Source organism: Rhizophagus irregularis, chromosome 22 (assembly GCF_026210795.1).
Source record: "Rhizophagus irregularis chromosome 22, complete sequence".
NCBI classification, from domain to species: domain Eukaryota; kingdom Fungi; phylum Glomeromycota; class Glomeromycetes; order Glomerales; family Glomeraceae; genus Rhizophagus; species Rhizophagus irregularis.
In genome coordinates, this window is record NC_089450.1 from 479,792 (window position 1) to 504,318 (window position 24,527).

Consider the following 24,527-nt stretch of genomic DNA (forward strand, 5'->3'; position numbering starts at 1 on the left):
TATATATTTCAAAAAAATTCTATTTCCAAAAAAAAAAATATATTTTACAAGAGAATCCTCATTCTGTTTTAGATGCCAATATTTTTCTACTCTTGTTACTACTTTAATTATTATTTTCATATTGCTTGATGAAAATAAATTTACATTTTGCATTATTGGAACACATTTTATAAAAGTTTCCTTTAACATAAGCTTTAGGGAACCATTTTTTATGGGGATAGTAGAATTTTTGTTTGAAGATGAACGGGACACCATTAATACACATAGGAGGTAAGGTTTGAGAAGCTTCGGTGGTAGGATTTTCTTCGTTGCCGACCACTTGAGGGACCATTTCGTAGAGTTCGCCGGTTTCAGGAAGTTCAAGGAGAGAAATTTCGGTAATTTTAGCATCATCAGTAATTGATTTCCGTTCAGGAAGGGCATAGGCGCGATGGATTGAAAGCATCGCGAATGTAAGATAGAAAAAAAGTGGAAGATTTTTTCTGGAGAACATTTTTGGTCTTTTTTTTCGATACTTTATTATTTCATTATACAGAATCTCCGTGCTTCTTTATAAAAAATTATTGTATTATTTCTATCCAAATAAAGCACATAATTCGTATATTTTTTAACAATGATTTCATTCTAAATAAAAATTTTTTAAGATGATAATTATTTTTACTCTTTTTTTTATGGAGAATCAGCGAATCAGGAGTTTATTTTTACTCGTAAACTCTTAAATTTAATTAAACTAACCTTTCTTTTACAAATGAAGTAATAAAGTATTATTGACCTTTTGTTATCAAAAATCTAAATATGACGCGTTATAATATAAATTAAGAAATGAATAATATAGACCAATCAGCTGCGAAATTAATTTGATATATAAAATGATTTTTTGATTTTTTGATATCATTCTAACATTCTTATGATTATAAATTAAAGAGTAATTTGTCCATCTTTGATCTTGATCTATTACGATAACATTAAGTGAACAAATTATATGATTAGATTCCAACCATTTGTTTGCGCAATTCAGTTAATCTGAATTGCTAAATATATTACGGCGGTTATATATAAAGATAAAAATGAAGTAAAAAGAAAAGGTTCACATGTCACAAAAAAAATTATTCCCATGAATAATCACTTTTCATAAGATCACCTATTCTCCAATTCTTAAATTTTTTTTCTCCTTTTTTCTCCTGTTATTTTTTTTTTATAAAATAAGGAGAATATGGCTGATATTAAAAACGTTTTAAGGGAGGAGGGAAACGAATTGTTTAATAAAAGTACGAATTTATACCTTTCTTTTCTTATTAATATCATATATTTGTTTCAAATATTATATTCCCTTTTAGGAAAGTATAGAGAAGCATTACAAAAATACACTGAAGCAATAAACGCATACCCAAATGATTATTTTAGCTGGTCAAATCGAGCAATTACTCGCATCAAGGTTAAATATTTAAAGCTTTTTTTTACTGCGGCGTGAGTTAAATAATCGATATTAAAATTTAAAGTTTTATAATTTTATACTTTTGATTTTTCAATTATAATAGTTGGAAGATTATGATGAAGCATTGGCTGATGGGAAAAAAAGTACTGAAATTGAACCGAATTTTGCGCGTGGTTATCATAGAGTTGCGATTGCCCTTGAACGTTTGAAGCGTTACGGTATTAATATTTATTTATTTATTGTAAAAAAAAAAGTATATTTAAAGTAATTCTTCCTTTTTTTTCCTTTTTTATAGATGAATGTTTAGATGCTTTAAATAAATCACTTCAGCTTGATCCAAATGTTTCTGGAGCTAAAGAAGATCGTAAAAGGGTCGAAAAACTAATTGGCAAGCAGCGAAAACAACAACGAAATTCTAATCAAGTTTCAAATCTAGATCCTTCAATGTCGACCAGATTATCCATTGCTTGTCGTGATTTCGAAGAAGGCTTGAATCAGACAAGAAACTCATTTAGTGCTCCAATACTTATGTTTGTTCAGGATGGTCTTGCATATACGTTTGCTTTAAGATCCGGAATTGAAAAAATTACCGATGGAATTATGAATGATGATAGATGTTTTCATTTCGAAAGTGATGAAAGTGAACTTATAAAAAAGGCTATTTTGATGGAATACGTCACCAAACGACCTTTAGATCCCGATACTATGTCGATTGAAGAAACGATCAGACAATATAGTATTAAAAATCAACGTGAAGGATGGGACACTGTTAGAATGGAACTTACTGCCAATATTCGTGTTTACTTTCTATTAGGTATGTCTTTTTAAATAACTTTTACGTTATATAAAACTTTTTTTTATTTATTTATTATATATACTATATATATGTATGTAGGTTATCTTAATGTAAAATTTTCTGAAGGCGCAGTAGACCAGTTGGAAGGAGGAGTTGGAAATATTCAGAAATCTGTCGATCTCATAACCGCTGCTCGAAGTATTGATCCTCGTGAAGAACGTGACGAAATTTTTAAACCGATGTTTATACGATGTTTTCAAATTCATTTGATAAAGGCATTGATGAAGTTATATGAACATAAACATGACCTTCAGATTCTAAACCGTATTGAAAATGAAGCAACAAGTATCATTAGTAGTTGTGAAACTCATCCGATCTCACGTGGTTCAGAACAATATATGTGTTATTCCGCTCCTCATCTCTCGGAAGCTTATGACGGATTGGGTTTTATCGCAATTAAAAGGTTTAATAATAAACTTAAAGAAGAACCCGATTTTGAAATTCTTAAACTAGCAATTAATAATTATGAGAAAGGCTCTCAATATTTACCTAACGACGATCCGGATAAAGCAAAAATGATTTATAATTTCACGTAAGATATTTATCATTCTATTATTCAATATTTTAATATAGTTATAATATAAAAAACTAAAAACTCGAAAATTCTTTGTAATTACATCAGCTTTTGTAAGCTTAAATTGGGAAATTTTTCTTGTGCTGAAATCAATAATCACGTGACAAATGCTGAAAAGATAGAAAAAGCGGCAATAGAAATATTGGAAAACTTGAAAGATATTAATGAATGTCAACCAAAAATCGATGTCATTAAGTTTCTTGAAAATATCAAACGTTCTGGAATCAACGTAAAAGATGAATTTATTTTGCCGCCTTTATACGATGTTGATTTTAAAGATGATAAATTTGGGCAAATTTTGACCCAAAGAGTTAAACATATCAGTCTTTCGGAAGAAATGAGCAAAATTAGAATTTGATTTGGAAATCATATTACAAAGGTTAGGCTGAAGTAGTTTGTTCTTTGTTTATAATCTTCTCTTTTACTTTGGAAGGATATGATTCTTTTTTTGATTAGTCAATGATTTCAATCTGCTTTATACATATTGCTTTTAGCTTTTAATGCTTTTGTTTTTACATAAATTTCTTTGTTTTAATAATAAATAAATATTAACAAAATAAACTAAATATAAATATATTAGAGACCAGTAATTCAATCTGGTTGTATGCAATCCTATTGGTTTTTTTTCTGATCATCGTCTAGACAACTTGTAAATCATACTGTAGAAGCTTTTAAAACACTTTGCTTTTGAACCAATTAAAATAACCAAAATAATTATAATAATCACTACACGATTAGTTTTTGCAATCGGTGATAATTTTATCATATTCTTTTAATAATATATAATGGTGTTAATAACGAACACAACTGTGGTTTACTTTATAATAATTATAAATTATTCTAACACGTGATTACTTTCTTGCCGTTGGGTGCACGACAAGTTATATATTAATTGAGATTTTTTTTATAATAATGACAATATAAGTTAAAATTTAAATATTACAATAATGTAAATATATAAATATATACAAATTAAATATAATGACGATAATATCAATTAACTTCTATAATGTAATAATGATAACGCAATTGATTTTTGAATTTTTTAATGCGATGACTACCCATTACATATTTATATTTAATGTAAAGCATATAAAAATTAAGGATATGACTTTATTAACAAAGTTACAAGGCCATTTCTTGCATTAATAATAAAATTCCTAAAAAAAAAAATCAGACATCAAAGGTAGAAAAACTACTTAAAGTCCAAATTGCAAAATAACACTAGTAAATGTAAAAAAAGGGCTTCGTAACTTGTAAATATGAGCCCTGTTCATTTCTAGATCGGACCGCAAATTTGTACCCTTAAATAATAATAATTGGTTACTGATGCGGTCAGCGGTCAGTCAAGCCGATCTACAAAAATTGCTGATCGATTTTATAATATACAACACAACTACGTGTTTTTTGCCCTATAAGCTATTATGGATATATAACCAATCCGATCAATCAAAAATTGTGCTCAATTGTAACTATGATCTGATTGGTTATACATTTTTTCGGTCAATCCGATACGATCTAGAAATGAACAGGGCTATGATTTGGAGAAATCAATTAGTGTGGAAAAGAAGAAGTTTGATCTGTGCATTTAGTAATTTATTATGAAAATTTCGTTAAACTCGAAAAATATCAACAATGTAAAATATTAGATACTTTTGATTTACATGATTGACAACTTGTCCGCAAGTTGATCTACTAAATTTTATCCTATTTTATATTACTTATATGTGATATATGTTATTTACAGTATATTATATTTGTTATATTTGTTATTTTCATTATATATAATATATTTGTTATATTTGTTATATTCGTTATATTTGTTATATATAATATATTTGTTTTATTTGTTATATTTGTCATATTTGTTATATATAATATATTTATTATATTTGTTATATTCATTTTTTTCATTTTTTTCAATATATTCAATAGAATAAAAGTTAAAAATGAAAATAATAAAGAAATTAAGTATAATAAATAAAATAAATAAATCAAATAAATCAGATAAATTAAATAAATCAGGTAAATCAAATAAATCAGATAAATCAAATAAATCAAATAAATCAAAAAAATCAAAAAAATCAGATAAATTAAATAAATCAAAAAAATCAAAAAAATCAAAAAAATCAAAAAAATCGAAAAAATCGAGGGATCTGCAAAATGATTTACATAATATTACTGCGCCACAATTTATATCCTAACAATATATTTGAAATATCTGATATATTTCTCAGGTTCTAAGTTCTCTCAAGTTCTAGGTTCTCTCAGGTTCTAATTCTTTCAGGTTCTAGGACTGTTCTAGGTCCTCACTCTCAAGTTCTATGAAAACAATTAACTACTTAAAGTAAATAAGTAAAAATAATCATTAAAAAAAAAAAATACTTTGCCATAACTGATAATTACTGATATAATTGTTTGTATAGTACTACATTAATTACCATATTAGATAGAACTAGAAGCCTCTAAATTTCTGATATAAATAGCCAGCATTTTCACTTCCTCCACCACAATTTTAAATGATTTCAGCCACTGGACTGTTTTCGTCGCGCAATAACAATAATAATTATTTAATAGCAGGAAGGCCATTCCTTAAACACAAATCTTTAATGCATCCTGCGCACACTACAAATCATGTAGAATATCCTAAACCAAAAAATTCTGCAAATTCTTTACGTTATCCTAATTCGAATTCTTCTCATTCCTCTAAAAACGAACGTAAAGGACAATCTGCCAACAGGAGTTCTATAACAAAAAATTCTCTCAGTACAGAAAATCCGAATGGAGTTTTCGTTATGCGCAATAAAATACAAATAAGCGGTACAAACAATAACCCTTTATCCCTTATTACCAAGAAATGTTCTAGAGAAGTTGATCGTTCGAGTAGGAGTTCCACAATACACAATTCCAAAAGTTCTGAAAATAATTTGCGCCTTACCAATTCTAAAAAATATTCTACAGAAGCTGAAAACTCAAGAAGTTCCACAATACACAATTCCAAAAGTTCTGGAAATAGTTTGCGCCTTGTCAATTCAAAAAAACGTTCTACAGAAGGTGAAAATTCAAGAATTTCCACGATTCACAATTCCAACAATGTGGAAAATAACTCGCGCCCTGTTAAGCGTACTATAGAGATTGTTAATGACTCGCGTTCTATCAATTCTAAAACACGTTCTTTAGAAATTAAAAATCCCAACAGTGTTGAAGACGGTTTGGGCATTAATAAAAAACGTTCTATAGGAACTGGAAATTCGAGGATAATTCCTACGACACACAATCCTATGCAAAGGAGCGGTAATGAAGTGAGCAGAGGCACCACAATAAACAATCTCAATCGTGTGGAAAATAACTCGCGTCTTGCCAATCCTAGAAAACGTTCTATAGAAGTTGAAAATTGCTCCAGTATTGCTAATCCTCAAAAACGAGCTAGAGTTGAAAATCAAAATAATAGATCCACAACTCACAATCTTGTGCAAGGAGGCAGTACGAAAATTAATATTCGTGCTGCTACCAATCGATCTATAGTTGTTAATAGTAGTTCCAATCTCGTTCAAAGAAACGGTACAGGAAATGACTCACGTACTGCCGATCCCCAGCACTCTAGAAAACTTGTAAATTCACTTTTACCTGCTGAATTCGATCGGTTTAGCACTCAAGCGTTGAATAAAAAAGTTAAGAATAAAGACTTGACTAAGAGTGAATGGGAGAACATAAGACTTATTAAGGTAAAGTTTTTTCTTTTTTACAAAATTTTTTATTCACTATTCTAATTCATAATTTAATTAATTATTAGGCTGCACTAATAAATTTGGTTGAATCAAGTCAAAAGTATAATAGAATCGAAGCTGGTAAATTAGTATGGAGTAAAATTAATGAATGGGTCTATAATACCTTCTACCCTGATCTAAATAAATATCTTGACAAAAAACGCATCAATAGAGAAAACGCAGACCTTGTAATTAAAGCTATCATGGATTATTATGTTTCGCGCCATGATAGATATAACAGACGAATTAGAAAAACGGAATAGTGCATCTTTTTTATTTTTTTATTATTGTTTATACATGCAATTAATTCATTCATTATACATTATTGAATAAAAAATTTATCTTATTTCACCCATCCCTTACTATGTATATATTTATTACTGTACTTACTGTACGATTATATATTTATCAAAAAAAAAAAAAAAAAAATTATTTATATTTATTTGTCTTTTTATAATTTATAATACAAATAGCATGAGTCATTTTTTATTATTATTATTTCAATATCAGCTGAAGTTTGATTTTTTAACTATTTATAGTTCAATATTATTTATGTTTAAAAAGTCAACTTATTTTTTTTTATTAAAATCGGAAATATTACATATACACAGATAATATAAAAATCTTTATACTATTTCGATGAATTTATCTTCCAAACCCACCAAACCCACCAAAACTAGGATGAGTAGTAGCCGGGAAAGCAAAAGGGGAACCAAATGAAGGAATAGGAGTAGCAGCAATAATAGGTTCTGGTTTTTTAACAAGTTCAAATACTTCGTATTCATCTACAGAAAATTTCTCAGTAGAATCCATAATAGATTCTTGGTAAGAGGCCTTCTTACAATAACATGATTTATCAGTTTTAAAATTTTCTCCAGTCATAACTAAATCTCCATCACCGAATACAGGTCCAGTAAATCCATTTGATGAATACCTGATTGCATTTTTATAATCTCTTATAGGGGAAATAATATTACTCATTTCTGGCGCACCATTAAAAGAAAATATAAAGCTATCCGTACAATTGATGAATCTGGTGTTCCCAAAATTTTGCCCTTTATTAATTTTCCATGTTGCAGGATTATAACCGCCAATAATTTTCCTTGAACCAGATATTCTCATTACTACAATAGTTGGGCCTTTTTCAGCACATTTTGATTGAAAAATAACGTGATTAAATCCATCTTGACTTCCGCGTAATAATAATCGAAATTCGTAAGGAATTTCAGCAAATCTAAAATAGTTTTTATCTGTTCTTTTAATAATAGATTTTACTAAAGTTGTTGCATTTAAAGATGTTATCAAGTTAGAATCAATAACTCCTTTTCTTGATGATAACAAACCATATTCTGACGACGATGTCATATGATATCGAATTAAATCTTCTTTCATCTGTTCTGAAAGGATTTTTTCATACGGTCTAACTTCAAAATAAAAATCATTTGACGAGATATTGTTGAATCTAATTGATGTAATACATTGATCTAAAATGGTTTTTAATTTTACAAAATCTTCTACATCCCAATTACTAATTAATGGTTTAGATATTTTTGAATTTTCAATTCCCCATTCAATCAATTTACGCCAAACGTCAATTTCACTCATAACCAAATTATCCCGTTTTAACAAATTAATCAATAGTTCTTTATCCATTTTGACGAAATCTTGTGAATAGAACAAGATATCTGGCTTGTCATCAATAATTTCTTGAAAGTATTCTTGTAATATTTTAAATTCTTGATGTTTCAAAATTATGTCATAAACATAGAAAAAATTATTTTGTAGCCATTCATAATGAGATTTTAAAAGAGTATCTTGCAAATGTTTAAAAATCTCATTTAGATTCAATTCATCTGCTGCTATCAAAATATCAAGAATTTGCTTTCCTGTATGTGACGTAGATATTATACCACAATACAAGTATCTAGATTATATATGTATATATATATAAAAGACATTAAAGGAAAAAAAAAGTCGTTTTAAATAAATAAATAAATATAAATATATAAAAAGACTCACTTGAGAATAATTTCAAACGTAGAAGTGGAAATATTTGGTTTGCGTATAACGATAGTTTCTTCTCCCTTTCTTGCCCAGTCTTTTGATAAAGCTATTTTAAACCAAGGACATTGTGTTTTAAGTATTAACGAATGTGCCTTAAATGATTTTGGGATTTGATTAACTTCTTCTCCAACGATGATCGTTACATCTCCATCTTCTTCTTCAAGAAGCTTTTCGTATTTAGATGATAAAATCCTCAAAAAATTCATTATCATAATTCCTTTTAAAAGAAAAAGTCAAAGAACGTTTACGGAAAATCATGTTTTATTTGTCTGAGCACAAATAGTGAAAATCTAGTCGGAAAAGGTTTTTAAACCGTTTTTTTTTAATTGTTGCCTAAAAAATGTCACTAAATAGGCTATGATTAGGAGATTTAAATTTGATTGGTGCGCTGCGTCTTTTTTTTATAGTGTTGAAAATTCAGTAAATTTTAAAATTATACAGTATGAATGTTCTCAAGACATCAATAAATTGAAATCTAAACAGTGGCCCAAATGACTCGATTTTACGATGTGATTTGTCTGAGTTTTTTAAATTGTGCAATATTTTAAAGCAAAAAATCGAAATGGAATTATTTATTGTATCTTATAAAATACTTTTGTAACGCCTAGTATTTTCATCATTATATTTATGTAAGGTGGGATTTTTTTTTCTGAGATCGGATCTATTTGTCTTTCATAACATTTACTACATGTATAACACCCATGCTGTTAAAAGACGGTAGAAAATCTGGTTTTCTTTTTGCATAAACAGCGGATGCATATTTTCTCATCAAAATTTGGAACTATTATTACATGGATGCTTTATAATTTATTCAATATTATCATGTTAGCATAAGATCTTAAGTAGTATTAATACCTCTTTCCGATTTTCTTTATTCATATTGGTTTCTGTCGTGCAGTGCTTTTCAAAGTAAAAATCGAATTAAAATTTTAACATAAAACTCATGTTGTGCACAAAAGAGTTTGTAGTCTATATTAGAACGCGAACTGCATGAATACAAAAGCCACACGGTTACTGTAATGTTTGTTCTTTAACTTAAAAAGTGTCGTCTTTATATACTGTACATTTCCCTATATGCATTTAATAAAAATTTTATCAATATTAAGACTTGATATGTATGGGTTTAATATGGCGGATAGTTATTACTATCATCACGGGACAAATGTTTGGCTTTATAGATTGTATTTTCCTATTATCAAATAAGTCTTTATAAGCATTTAATAACACAGAAATACGGAATTTAGTTTCTTACCTTAAAAAAACATATAACCTCAAGTGACTTTCTTAACGTATTAATGTCGTTTGGATGTGCAGGAAATCTATACGTTGGACCATTCATCAAGTAAGCCAATTCCGAAAAGATGTCATTCTAAATCTAATACAATACAATAATAAATAAAGTCAAATCATTTATGTTAATATTTGCTGTTTCAAACGTTATCTATCTGCCTTATCGGTCCATAATAAGTGGAATCTTCAATCTTCTTATACAAGAGAAAAGTGCACTTATTAGTTCTCGGACACTTTACTGCGATCTTTGATTATTTTTACTGGTGTTGCTTTACGCGCAAATTCTGAATGTGTTACATCTTCTTTTAACTATTTACATTCTTTGATTGGTTTACTTTTCAATTTATGTGTCACTTTTAGTAAATGCCACTGACATTTCCTCCATTGCTTAAAGTCCATCTTTTCTTATGTTAGTCCATTTATCAAATGTAACATTAAAATATATATATAAATCATAACTATAAAGTAAAGTTCAAGGTATAGTACCTCAGTTGGTGTTGGCTTCACATCGTATTCTTCTTTTTCATCCGATGGACTTTCAGCGATAACCCTATGGAATTTCGCTACTGGGATGGCATGTTCTTGCAAACTTTTCGACTTCTTCAACAAAAAAAATATTAGTAAATTTCAAAAACATCAATAATTAACAAAAATGGTACCTTAATATGATTATCTCTCGCTGTTTATTTGTGCCAATTGAAGAGTTTCATCAATACTTAAATTCTTATTTTCCTCAGATTCTCTAAATATTTGAAATGCTTTTTATTCAATTTCCAAGACTACAAATCTATAGTAAATAAAACTTTAAAATTATCTTTAACACGAGAAATTATTATTTAATGAATGGGACCTGTAGCAACACCGCAGACGACTAATGCTACAAAAGGCTAAAGACTACAGCGAACAACAGTTCAACATCTAGACGACCAACAGTCCAATAGGTTAACACTAACATTTGTCGCGTAATTGAGATTTACGAATTTATCTCCACGATCTGATTGGATACCATTACTCTGGTTTCCTATTGGTCAAATTATACTACGCCATAAATGCATCGTATTCAATTAATAAGAATTTGGTATATTCGCTTATTATTTGACATTTACGCGAAAAAATATCCCATTTACTAACAAAAAAATACCTTCATTTTTATTTTAGTTATAGCGTAACATCCGATTAAAATAATGTATATATGTATATAATGTGATAATTAAGTAAGTGTATATATGCTAATTAAGTAAATATTTAGCAACGAAATGAGATATAAAGAAAGAAACAAATTTCATAAAAAAAAATTTACTATTCTTCTGATGAAATGACTACGATTTTTGCGAACATGGCATTAAAACAACTAAGTTCATTTCTTTCAGTATCTTTAATTATATTTACTAAATTAAGAAGAAAAAAAGAAATTAACTTACAGATCCCCTATGTTACACTTGGGAAAACTCTCTTTTTTTCGTATAGCTCAGAAAAAATATCACTTGATTTTTTGCAAAATCTCTCGATAGATCAAGGGGTTACATAGACTGAAATATTATTACTTCGTTTCTTTTTTTTTTGAATCACGTGGGTGGATTAGATATCATGCGCCATCTATACTTCTCCGCAGTAATACGTCACTAGTTCATGTGAACTATATCCGCAGAATATTCTATCCGCAGAATATTCTATGCACAGTAATACGTCACCGGCATCCACAATAGTAATTTTTAGAGGCAAAGAATCACCTACATTAAAAGTGCATCAGCCAAAGCAATCACAATAGCAGCATATTTTAAAAATGAAAATAATAGCTATTTTATCATGATGTACAAAAAGAATTATAATAAATATTATTCAATCATAATTTCATGTGAAACTAGGTGGATCAGTCATTTACTATTGGTTTAAAACTTTAATTCAATCTAAATAGACATTAAGGATAGTATAATTTTCTTAAATTTAATATTATTTGATTCATTTTATTTAGTTAATTTATTATTTTTAATAATATTTTTAGAATTTGACAATTTTACATGAACATCTACAATTTATATTAGCAGAAGCAAATTCTTTAACATCAAATAGTGCCAATGAAATTTATTTGAATAAAGATATTTGTAAAATTCTTTTTAATAATAATTGGTGAAATACAATAGAATCTTTACAAGAAGTTTTATTGCTTTATTGTAATATTTTAAATAAGTTTTAAAGTAATAAAATATGTCTTTTTGTATTACTTTATACTTTAAAATATTTTATTCAATTTTGGAATCAGTTTTCAAATGTTAAGTTAAATGAAAAAATAATAGAATGATTAGAAAAATGTTGGTATCAAATATCAATGGAAATAGCCATTACTTTTGCTTTTATTTATACTTCATCCAAAATATCAGCTTATATATATTCCTGTGTAAAAAGTTTAGAACTACTCTATTTTTGATTATATTAAATAAAGTTTTGTTTTTATTTATATAAATTTTTTTTAAAAAAAATTCTTTATATTATACTTTTTAAATAAACATAAAAAATTATCATATTTGCATTTATAAATTATATAATATAAGGTTTTTTTTTTAATAGTGAATTTTTAATTTTTTTAATTAAAGCAGTTACAGTGAAATGAATATAAAATTTTAATAGTTTAACTAATAATAAAGTTATATTTCAAATTTCATGAAAATCAAGTCAGTAGTTATCAAGAAATCAACTATTAAAATATTGGCAATTATATGGAAATTATTACTTTAGATCTTATATATAAATTATTAATCTTTAATAGTTAATTTCTTAATAAACTACTGATTCAATTTTTATGAAATTTGAAATATAATTTTATTTAAAGCTAACTATTTAAATTTTATATTTTTTGTTGTAATAACTCTGGTTGAAAAGTTACAAATTCATTATTTAGAAAAAACCTTGTATTATATAATTTATAAATATCAATATAAATTTTTTATATTTATTTAAGAAATTGACAATAAAAAATTTTTTTTTAAAAAAAATTCATATAAATAAAAATAAAATTTTATTTAATATAATCAAAGATAGAGTGATTTTAAACTTTTTGTATGAAAGTGTATTTCAATTCTAAAATTAAAAATTTATTATTTATTCCATTGGAAATTTAGGATATTATTTAATATATTATTACAAATCAAAAAAGGCCAACCTGTTTATTGTTAAATTTTGAGAATTATCACCAAAAAATTGAACTATTTAATGACAAGACTTTTGGATAATTTAGTGATAATATATTAAGTTCTTGAAAATAGAACGCATGTGATCTTTATGGAATTTTTATATATAAACTACTATTATAACCAATTAAATGTAAAGTTTTATTAATAAATTTTAATAATATTTATTGCTAATTTAATTAATTTTTTAAAATGACAAAATTTTAACAATAAGTAAACAAACTTTATAAATCTATTAATTTCTTATTTTAAAAAAAAAATTGCAAAAAATAAAGTAGAGTTTTTATATTTAAATGCTAAATCAGTTAATAATTCTGCAGAAAATTTACAATAAAATTCTATAGATAACGATGAAATTATTGAAGATGAAAATATTATAATAACTTTTAAATTTTAGAAAAATAAACTTGTTAAATAGGAATCAATGTTAATAAAAGAAAAAGTATTATAATTGAAAAAAGAAAAAGCCTTAAAAAATAATCCATGAAGTTTAAAAAGTGACTTTTTTACAAAATATATATATTTGGCAATTAATATTAGAGTAAAATGGAAGTTTAAAACTTTATTTAATTCTATTATTGATATTCTTAAATACTTATCAAATAAATTAATTTAAATAATAATTATTTTTTCTTATTATTTATTATAATAGTTTGATTTGTTATAATTTTAATAAATTTTTTATATATATAGCATAATTTACTAAATAAAATTTAATTACTTAAAACTTTTAAATGTATATTTTTAAAGTTTTAAATAAATATTATTAAATTATTTCTATTAAATAAAAAAATATGTTATATGAATTAAATGCTTTCAATAAATCTATTGATATTAAAAGATTTGGATTTTGGAATTAAAAGAATTGGAAGATTCCAATAACTTTCAATCTTCCAATATACATTACTACTATAGTTTTTCCAGCAATTTTACCATAAACATATATATATTTACAAAATCTATAAATCTATAAAATATTATAATATAAATATATATAATTTTATAAAATCTGTAAACTTACAGAACATTATATTATATTTAAATTCCTGATGTAATATTTAGATTATAGAGTGATACTATAATCTAGTTTAAGTAGAATTCTACTATATAATATAATTTAATATATTATATGATAGAATTCTACTTATATAAATAAAAATTATTTGAATTTATATTTTATATAAATGTTATTTAAATTTAAAAAAACTTTGGAATTTAAAATTTAGCATTTAATAATTTAAAATTTAATTACTTATAATTTACTATTTATTATTTTTACAATTATTTTAGTTTATTTTTATAAATTTTTATATAATAATATTAATAAAGATTTTTTAATTAGATTTAAAATTTGAATGCATTTGCAATTAAACACATTTTCATTTTTAGAAATTTTTAAATAGCAAATTTGTCGATTATTTATGATCACGTTATGATTAGCAAATTTATTATTTAATAATTTCCAAAAAAGGGGTACATTGCAACACACCTGCATAAAATTATTATTATTATTATTTTTTTTTTTCTGCAGCACATTTGCAGTTTTATTAAAGTAAAAAAATAAAGAAAATATATACAAAGTAAAATTCCCTAATAACTACTTTAATATAATTAAACTACAAACTACTCGTCATATCGGTAGTACCCCACATGTGCACTATTAAGTGATCATTTGACTCTGTAGGTAGATTTCGTTTAGTAATGGGTCATCTTAGCCATAAAGACCCTATCTTCAATATCTGGTGATCACAGGACCAAGCATAAAATTATTATTTCCTTTATAATTTGTTTTTATAACTTATAATTCAGTTTTTATTATATTTTTTAGTATAATTAAATTAAATTAATATTTAACTATTTAGTTAGAAGTTAGTAATTATTAAATTATTTGGCCAAATAACTAAATTTTTTAATATTAAGGTTTAATTAATTAAAATAATTAAATTTCTAATAATTTATAATAATAAAATAATATAATACATTAAAAGTTAAATTTTATAATTTTAAAATATTAAATTTATAATAATATTTTAAATTAACAATTTATTTATTTTCATCAAACCAAATAGGTTTAAAATTTTCTACTATTTTATAACCAATTTTCTTTTTATGGATATGATAGTAAAGATTCTTAAATTTTGAATAAAGCATATTATCTAATTTCAATAATTTTAATTGATTATTCCTATTGTAATAATCATTAATATAAACAGAAATCTTATAATTAACATCTCGAATATTATATAATTCCAAAGTATTTAAATTAATATTACAATTAATTAAAAAGATTTTTAAAAATTCTAAAGAAATAGATAAATTTAAAGATAAATGTTTTAAAGAATTTGGAAGAGAAGAAGATAATGATTGTAACATATTTGGTTTAAGTAAAACAATATCTACTTTGGAAGATTCTAAATATAGATAATATAAATTTTTCATAAAAGGTAATAAATTAGAAATTTTTTCAAAAGTATCATAAGTAATAAATAAACATAAATGAGATAAATTAATACAATAATTTTTTACTGTATTAGAAATATCATCACAAATATAATTGCAAGCAAATTTTTTTAAATTTTTTGAAATCATTCTTAAAGTTAAAGTAATTTCATAATCAGCATTATTTGTTTGATATTGAAAAAATGAATGAGGATTCCAATGGCAAAATTTTTCAAGTGAAGATGTAGATGATTTAATTAAACCATTAATATCTTTCGGTATATCTCCATACTTATTTAATTTATAAATATGAATTGATCTTAAATTTTTACAATTTTCCAATAATTGTATTAAATTAATAAATTTAATTTCTCCATTAAGCTTAAAATTTGTTAAAGTATTTGATTGAGTTAATATAAGGGAATTGATGATTTTTTGATCCATTTTAGAACAATGACTTTCATTTATTTCCAACCTTTTTAAATTCCTTTGTGATTTAATTAAATTCACTATTGCGGGATAAACTTTTTTGAGATCACAATCGATTTCATCATCCGAAGGAAAATGAATAAATATTTCCTGAATATTTTTTGCTAACTTTGCAAGGTTATTAAAAAATGTTGGCCATATTATAGTATAACTTTCTTCATGAATGCAATAAGCGAAAAATTTTAATGTTGTGAGTTTTTTCAATGAAATATAATGTGAATTCTTCCTTCTTCCTTCTTCAATATTATTTGTATTATAAGAATATAATAAAAGATCCAAGGTATAAATTATTCTTTGACTTGATATATGATCATGAATATATTGTAATGTTATTAACTTTCCCGATTTCTTGAATATCATCTCCATTATAACACTTGTTATAATCATATAAATTTTGTTTAAATCAGTCTTCATTTCTATCAATAATTTATAATTCATTCTAACAAAATTTTCAAGCATTTTACCAAAATGATCATATTTAAATATTTTTAAATATTTTGGATAATCAAATAAAGGTTCTTCCCAAGAATTCGGAATTGTAATAAATTCATTGATTAATGTGGATTTTCCTGAATCTTCTAAACATGAAATGTAAGTTCTTATAGAAAGATTTGCGTTATTAGGGTTTTTTCTTTTTATATTATTAAATGGATCACTCCATAAAATTGGTATAGTAATTCTACACCAATTCCTATTTACCAAAATACATGAATAAAGTGCTCCTGGATCTTCTATTAAATATTGAAGTACTTCTTCTAAACAATTTGTGACAAAATTATGTCGTATTGTTGTTGAAATCTTCTTTTTATTTGCGATTTTCATAATGAATGTAAGTGTTGTCGTTGTTAAACGGTGTAAATATTATATATGAGATACTTTTTTATTTTATTTATTTTTTATTTTAATTTTTGCTTAAAAGGAAAGGAATTTATCTATTTTTTAATCGCATACCAGATGCCTTTTTTTTCTCCTGAACGAATTTATTTCTTTTTATATAAAAAAGAAAATTGGTTCTTTTATGCACATTTACTGGTTTACTGCATTATTTATATGATTGATAATTAAGATATTAAAGATCTACAGGTATGAATTGTGTGGACCAATCGTGATAAATTCCTCTAAAAAAACAACCGATCGTCATAGGTTCTCGTAATATTGGCTCGGTTTATCTCTAAAGAATTCCATTCCAATTTACAATTTTAGAAATAGATTTATAATAGTATCATGCTAAGATTTCCATTTTTTTTTTATTTACATAATTAATTAATACCATTAAGGATTAAGCAATAAAATATTTTTCCCACCATTAATAAATATTACATGAAAATTATAAATAACAAGGTATAAAAAACATTATAATAATAGATTTCTTATGATTATATAATAATCGATCAATACTGACAAATCATTCGGTAAGAATCAAAGGAAAAAAATATCAAAAAAGGAGAAATATTAAATATTGACCCGTTATTCATTATTGATATTCAAGTTGTTGTTGATATTCAAGTTGTTATTGATATTCAAGTTACTATTTATCAATTCTTGTGATACTGAAATTCTGCCTAGAATTTTTTAAAAAAAATGTAAATTAATATAATCAATTATTATAAAAAAGAATTGGAGTTTTCCTTACGTCTATTCGAGTCACGTCTCCTAGCACGATAACTGTTCACGATTTTACGAAATGTTACCATTGGTAAATTTCTTTCAGTTTCCGGCACAATCGACTCATAAGCCTCTAAACCGGACTCAATACGATTAAATGCTTGTGTGTTCTAATTAATTCAATTTAAATATATTAATAATTTTACAAATTCAAAAAATTCGTCATACTAGAGTTATTTATTTACCTTAAATTTAATATTTGATTCTGGAAATCTCAAACTAAATGCTTCATTTAAAGAGTCGTGAGCTGAATCACGAATTGCTTTCTCATAAGAATGCGCTTGTACGACCCACGAAGAAAGATCAATATAAGGTATTTCATTATTTGCAAGTTCTAAAGTAAATATAATATTTTGTGCTTTTTTAGGTTTGGCCTTATTGTTAAAAAAGAAAAATTCTTTTTTGTTAATTATCAACCTTCAAAGAAAGATTATTTTTCTTTTAATAATATAGTATTACTTACAATAATCCCATCTAACACATTTTTAGTTTGTTTCTTTTGTTTCTTAGTTTCTCTCACCTTTATTATTCTCCTTTTATTGATCAAATCTTGTAAATAATCTATATTTTTTATTTTTCGTTCCTTTTGTTCACCCTTTTAATTTTACAAAAAAAATTTTAATATTTGAAATAATAAATAATAAGCAAGTCAAAAATATTTGCTAAAAAAAAAAAATATCAAACCTGATTAGCATTATTTCGTTTTTTTTGTTCTTTTTGTGGTTCATTTTCATGTTTAACAATCTGATCATGAAAAGCAAGAAAGACTCTCATATGCATTGGTTCGTCATCTAAATTAACTAATGATTGATAATCATTCATTGCCACAAAAACTTGATTTCTAGCAAATTGAGGAAACTTTTTTTTTAAAAAAAAAAATTTTTAATTTATTTTAATTATCAGAGTTAATATATCATTCGATAAAAAATGTAATATGAACAAACTTACATAAGTTACGTTATCATTAGGATACATAAATTTCCAAGCGGCATTCAATTCATCTAAAGCATTATAATACTCTTCTTTATTATTAGATAACATTCTTGTTATCCAAGGCCTTAGTTTAAAATTAGGAAACGCTTCTAAAGCAAGAGCTCGAGTAAATAAAAAATCTTTCCGTTGCTATGTATATAAAAAAAAATATTTTTTTTTAATTTTTCTCTTTTTTTTTTAGAAAATAAGATCATGTAGAAACATACCATAAACACTGCTTTATCCATTTTGACGAAAGCGACGTTGCTCGCCTCTGATTTAACTTTTCTGTAAAGAAGAGAAACATTTAAAAGTTGATACGTACGTCATCTGAATGAATATTTAAATAATTAGTCGTGTAGTACAAAATGTAAATTTCACGCTACGAAATTCCACGTGATATTATATTTCATCACCGGCGTCTCCTTCGTCGCCTTATTGTAAGTCCCATTCGTCACACATTATTTGTCACATATAAGCATTTTTTTTTTCTTGAAGGCACTGTGAAAAGTCGAAAAGTCGCATTTCGTAACGTGCTATGTAACATTTAACCAATTGATCCGCAAAACAAATCTTGGATAAAGGGGATGAAATGTGAAATATGAAATATAAATATATGAAACAATTAAAACGTGATCAAATCAAAAGTATGTTATAAATATCTTTTTGCTTGAGATTTATGTTTTATCGATAAGATTTTATATTCATATAAAACATATAAGTTTTTAATAAAACTTTTTTAAAACTTCTAATGAATTTATTTGTTTTTATGTATTATTATATAAAACCATGTTTTTTTTATAAAAAATGATAATGCTAGATTAATATAACCTTGTTTTCTTATTTTTAATATATTACCCACCACACATGCATTATTAATTTTTAATTACAAGAATATGTACATATCTATATATATAGTCATAAGTTTCTTATGTAACTTATGTAATAAACTTATTTGATCTTATGAGCTCCCGACATGTTATTTACAAAAAGAATGCTTATTAAATCATAAAGCTATTTTTTAAAAAAATTAATTATGTAACAAAAGAAATTGTTTAGAAAATCTATATAAAATTATTAAAAGATGATAATGTTAAAAAGAGGGGAAACCTGGGAAGAAAAAAAATTTACAATTTAAAAGATGGTAAAAGTGAATTTTTTTTTTTTTTTTGAAAAAAAGCGATAAACATAAAGGAAGTATTACATACGCTAATAAATCTATTTAAAAATAATTAATCTAAAGAGAAATTATATATTAGAAACATACCACATAATTATCTTAAAAATATAAAGTTCTTAACGTGATAAAATTATAATTTGACAACTTGAAATACTTCATAATCTTCCATAATAAATTCAATTCCATTATATATTTTTTGTTGATAATCGTTTTGTTCGCAAATTCCGGCAAACCATTCCAAATCACTTCCAAATCCTAAATATTCATCCTCAACATTAAAAATTGCACGATCAGGAGTTTTAACACGAGAAAGAATAGGTTTGGTCATATGATTATTATTATCGAAAGAAAAGATAAAACTATCGTTGGAAGATAAATAACCTCCACTTGCGCACCATTTAACAGGATTATATCCACCTAATAATCGATTAGATCCTCTAACTTTAATTACAACCAAAGTTGGCCCTTTATTACTGCAACGCTTTAAAAATTCACGATAATCGTTTAATCCATGACGACTTCCACGAATGAGCAATTCAAATTTGTAAGGAATATAATGAAATTGATAGGGTTCTTCTTTTTTATCAATCCAAGATGCGAAAATTGCAGCATAAGTTGGATTAATTATTTTTGAATCAATTCCTCCTTTTTCTCGTGGTGGTAAAACAATAGATCTTGAAGGAATTTGGTTGGTAATATAAAATTGCTCCATGTCATCTCTTAATTCTTTTGGTAAGATTTTTTTATAAGGCCTAACTTTGTTATAATAATCTAATCCTGAAATATTAAAGAATCTGATATGCGGAATACAATCTTGTATCGTTTCTTTTAATGTTGAAAAATCCGAAGGTTTCCAATTTGACATATCCGAAGGAAATTTTGGATGTTGAGCTTTTCCCCATTTAATTAAATAATCCCAAACTTCAATTTCTTTAATATTGAATAATTCTTTTTTTAATATATTAATTAAAATAGATTTATCCAAATAATAAAATTCTTCCAAGGAGAAAAATTTGATAGGATCGTCACAAATAACTCCTTCACAATATTTATGAAGTTTACTACATGCTTCATGTCTAGCTGTAGTTGTAAGAAATTCAACGAGCTTTCTTTTTAATAAAGCAGCGTCATTCTTAATTACATGTTCTTGAATATGATCAATTAATTCTATAATAGCTAATTCATCGGCTGCAGCAAGAAGACATGTATAATTTACTCTAATATTCATATCATCCATGGAAATTTTACCAGTATAAAGATATCTAAAAAGAGAAAGAAAGATATAAATATTTTTTAAAAAAAAAGTTTTGAAAAAAAAACTTAAACAATTAAACATAATTTATTGTATTTACTTGAGAATAATTTCGAAAACTATTGGAGATATATTTGGTTGATGAAGAATCATGTAATCTCCATCTTTCTTGGCCCAATTAGAAGACAAGGCCGCACGAAAATATGAAGACCTTGCTCTCAAAATAACCGAATGAGCTTTAAAAACACGAACGTTTGATCCATGTCCAACTTGAATTTGAACATTATGGTCATCTGAGTCTTCATATAATCTACTAATATCTCTAATTAATAATTTGTCCAATTCCGTTGACATTTTAATTAGTAAAAAAGCAAAAATGAAAATAATAACTCTATTTTGTGAAAGGGACGTTTATTTATTTATTTTTATCCAGAGAAAAAGAAAAAGAAGCTTTAGATTTTTATAGAAATAAACAGAAAAAAATATTAATAAAAACCAAATGTGGGTGAGTTTAATTGTTTGTTTGGTAAATTAATTTTTAGTAATAAGGAAAGGACAATTTTTTGTATTGTTCTAGGGTTATTTTTATACTTTCATTCATGACCAATTTTGGATGTTCTCTGAGTAGATCAAAAGATGATGTATTTTCCAGTTAAATGAAAAAAATTTTTTTTTTTTTCAAAATGCATGTGTAAATTTATTTATTATACATAATGAAAAAGCGCCAAAAATTGAAACTACGGTTATCAGCTGTACGTTGAGCCTTATTTAACTTTCTTTGTTCTGATTGACTGAAATGGTATGAGTCAAAAGGAATGTCCAATTTTAGAATTATCGATGATATAATCATACATAAGAATAATGGGATACTTAGAATGTGGCGCAGCAATACATCTCGTGTTTCACCCGAATGTTTCGCGATCTTGTTTTGCAGGTATGTAAGCATTATATGGTTTAGTCGATTATACAAATCCAAAATCGACTAATTATTGTAGATATAAAAGTACGTATTTTTTAAATTTTCTTTCTTTGATATTTACCAAAATTGTCTCCAATTGAATATTTTTTAATTTCGTTTGTACTGCGCCACAAAACCCCTTCCCTTGTTTCACATCTCTTTTTGCGCACTTTATTTACCTTTCATTACGTACAGATTAGTATTACTAATTTTATGCATAAAAACATGATTCGGGTTAAAAAAATTGTTTATTTTAATATACTGTGGCTAATCTAATAGTCCAATATGTAATTATTCGTATTTTTTAAGGCTATAAGGCGTTTTTTATTCCGGGTAAAAAATAATTTATGCATTGTATTATAAATTAACCAATCAGAATTTTTGCGTCGCAAAAAAAAAAATTTTTTTTCGTATTGGGAATATCTTTTCTTTTTTTCATCTGTCGTGTGATTGTTCTCGTAATTTGTATTTTCCAAATATTATTATTTACACATTCAATACCTTAATCCTTTCAGGAGTTCTTTTAACTTTATGATAAAAAATGACTTCACTTAGATGAATACAATGTCATTCTTGGTAAATACAATGTCATAATTACAAATTTTAACAGTTCAATATGTAACGTTGAATTTACATATAGAACTTTCTCCGAGAAGGGCCTGGATTCTGGAACAGAAAAGAAATGCAAGTATTGCGCAATTTTAAGGTATACCACATTACATATTGTTACAACTAATGTCAGTTCAACCTAATTAAAATTTTCACCCTTACGTTGATAGTCGGTGTTAAATAATGTGTGACGAGAATGTGGAAAGTGAAATCACATGTAAATGAAAATGTACTGGATTACTGATAATTTCTGATATTACTCTCTTTGGTTATGAGAGCTAAATAAATTTCTTCTTTTTTTTCTATCTAAATAATAAATAATTAGAATATGCAAGGTACAAATAATCTACCAATCATATATATTAAATAATAAATCACATGCATTGATTGTATAAATTCATTATTATTATCATATGCTGATTAATGTTAAATTATATGCTACTTTGTAAAGGTAATACAGAATAATATGTCAAAATACTAGCTAATTCTAATTCATTCTAATTCTAAATTAATTTTAATATGATTTTTTTACTTTAATTAATAGCTTTTTTGTTTAATATAATTTTGATAATTTGGCTTAATTTCAAATACTTGTATCATCAATAAATAATGAAATTGACTTATTTGATAATAATGACCTTAAAGTTAATTTAAATATATTAATGAAATTGAAGAAACTGTAATATGAAGTTATAGTATTTAATTAGTAATATAATCAAATTTATAATAAATGGTTTTTTTTTGAATGCATATTTCAAGTTGTTTTTACAATATAATTATGCAGAATTTTATATTATTAAACTGATTTTTTTTTGTTTGTTATTACTAATGCTATTATAAATTACTGAATTTTGTAAACTCTTTAGTTTAGTTTGAGTTTCATTAGAATAAACATTTTCTTTTATAATTTATATATAATTGAAGTTATATTTATTGATTTTATTTACATGTTTATAATATAAAATATTATTGTTTAATGGATAAGTAGAAACTTCTTCAATTTAAAATTTATCATCATTTTTTTGATCAGTAATATTTCTTTATCTGACATTATTTCTATTATCAAAAAATAAGATTATTTTTATCTTTATATATTTATTTATAATAGTTAATTATTTAAAATTATACATTTAATTTTATGAATTATAAACCTAATACTAATAATCATCAATAAATAACTATATATGTGATGTATTTCTTAAATTAACAGATATAATTAATTAATATTTTATTATATAAAAACTAAAAAAATTCTATTTATTAATTTATTAATTCCTATCAATAAATCAATAATAATATATATAATATAAATGAAAGTATATATACCATATATACAGTAATAAAAATATTTAATTTTAGAAATAAGTCTAACTTTTAAATGGATGTCTTAAACCTGCAAAAAAAAATAATAAAAATATTAGTAAAATATTTTGTTAATAAATAAAAATAAAGAAAAAAAAATTGAAGGTTTAAACTTTTAAAATCTATATAAATAATTTTTTAAAACCTATAAAAAACAAATAAAGTTTATTAAATAATTTATTAAAAAAAAAAAAGTAAAAATTTAAAGTAATACTTTTGAAATTCCTACCTACTATTAAGATAAATTACTCTATAGCTTAAGATAAAGTTTACATATAAAACTCTTTAAAGATTTTATTATAAAGGAAATTTTATATTATATTATTATAATTTTTTTTTTTAATTAATTAACCAATAAAATTTAAAAAAATCCTAAGCTAAGATTTTATATGAAAATGAAATTTTCACCAATAACCTATTTTAATTCTTT

The 24,527-nt window shown here is 24.7% G+C and overlaps 7 protein-coding genes across 8 annotated transcripts; 2 read left to right on the forward strand and 5 right to left on the reverse strand.

The window, feature by feature from the left end:
• Positions 1–103: 103 nt before the first annotated feature.
• On the reverse strand, positions 104–445 carry OCT59_014344 (uncharacterized protein; the record flags this gene model as incomplete). The annotated part of the gene is made up of 1 exon (XM_025318910.2): positions 104–445. The coding sequence occupies one exon, from the start codon at positions 443–445 to the stop codon at positions 104–106; it is 342 nt and encodes a 113-aa protein (XP_025175035.2).
• A 768-nt stretch (positions 446–1,213) lies between these two features.
• OCT59_014345 (uncharacterized protein) lies at positions 1,214–3,223 on the forward strand (the record flags this gene model as incomplete). Of its 2 annotated transcripts, XM_025330506.2 has the most annotated exons (6): positions 1,214–1,268; positions 1,338–1,435; positions 1,539–1,653; positions 1,731–2,249; positions 2,331–2,823; positions 2,914–3,223. In XM_025330506.2, the coding sequence occupies 6 exons, from the start codon at positions 1,214–1,216 to the stop codon at positions 3,221–3,223; spliced, it is 1,590 nt and encodes a 529-aa protein (XP_025175034.1). The 2 variants fall into 2 exon arrangements, with proteins under 2 accessions (XP_025175034.1, XP_066002170.1); XM_066149948.1 differs by lacking the exons at positions 1,214–1,268; positions 1,338–1,435; positions 1,539–1,653; positions 1,731–2,249 and having other exon boundaries at positions 2,807–2,823.
• A 2,161-nt stretch (positions 3,224–5,384) lies between these two features.
• OCT59_014346 (uncharacterized protein) lies at positions 5,385–6,824 on the forward strand (the record flags this gene model as incomplete). Its single annotated transcript, XM_066149949.1, has 3 exons — positions 5,385–6,590; positions 6,659–6,713; positions 6,805–6,824. 3 exons carry the CDS (start codon positions 5,385–5,387, stop codon positions 6,822–6,824), a joined length of 1,281 nt encoding a protein of 426 aa, XP_066002171.1.
• Positions 6,825–7,044: 220 nt separating this feature from the next.
• OCT59_014347 (uncharacterized protein) lies at positions 7,045–8,973 on the reverse strand. Its single transcript, XM_066149950.1, has 2 exons — positions 8,652–8,973; positions 7,045–8,556 (listed from the first exon to the last, which is right to left on the reverse strand). Exons 1-2 carry the CDS (start codon positions 8,906–8,908, stop codon positions 7,278–7,280), a joined length of 1,536 nt encoding a protein of 511 aa, XP_066002172.1. The 5' UTR covers positions 8,909–8,973; the 3' UTR covers positions 7,045–7,277.
• Positions 8,974–15,159: 6,186 nt separating this feature from the next.
• On the reverse strand, positions 15,160–17,117 carry OCT59_014348 (uncharacterized protein). Its single transcript, XM_066149951.1, has one exon. It carries the CDS (start codon positions 16,919–16,921, stop codon positions 15,215–15,217), a length of 1,707 nt encoding a protein of 568 aa, XP_066002173.1. The 5' UTR covers positions 16,922–17,117; the 3' UTR covers positions 15,160–15,214.
• Positions 17,118–17,566: 449 nt separating this feature from the next.
• On the reverse strand, positions 17,567–18,984 carry OCT59_014349 (uncharacterized protein; the record flags this gene model as incomplete). Its single annotated transcript, XM_066149952.1, has 7 exons — positions 17,567–17,661; positions 17,733–17,874; positions 17,950–18,138; positions 18,228–18,359; positions 18,449–18,622; positions 18,713–18,886; positions 18,964–18,984. 7 exons carry the CDS (start codon positions 18,982–18,984, stop codon positions 17,567–17,569), a joined length of 927 nt encoding a protein of 308 aa, XP_066002174.1.
• A 1,062-nt stretch (positions 18,985–20,046) lies between these two features.
• On the reverse strand, positions 20,047–21,522 carry OCT59_014350 (uncharacterized protein; the record flags this gene model as incomplete). The annotated part of the gene is made up of 3 exons (XM_066149954.1): positions 20,047–20,333; positions 20,727–21,178; positions 21,269–21,522. The coding sequence occupies 3 exons, from the start codon at positions 21,520–21,522 to the stop codon at positions 20,047–20,049; spliced, it is 993 nt and encodes a 330-aa protein (XP_066002175.1).
• Between the last annotated feature and the right edge of the window lie 3,005 nt (positions 21,523–24,527).

Bases quoted from the DNA above. Each gene is read 5' to 3' on its own strand.
- OCT59_014347 (XM_066149950.1), bottom strand. From the start codon at position 8,908: ATGATAATGAATTTTTTGAGGATTTTATCATCTAAATACGAAAAGCTT. The intron at 8,557-8,651 runs GTGAGTCTTTTT...TATATAATCTAG, and splicing joins ACGTTTGAAATTATTCTCAA to ATACTTGTATTGTGGTATAA.
- OCT59_014348 (XM_066149951.1), bottom strand. From the start codon at position 16,921: ATGAAAATCGCAAATAAAAAGAAGATTTCAACAACAATACGACATAAT.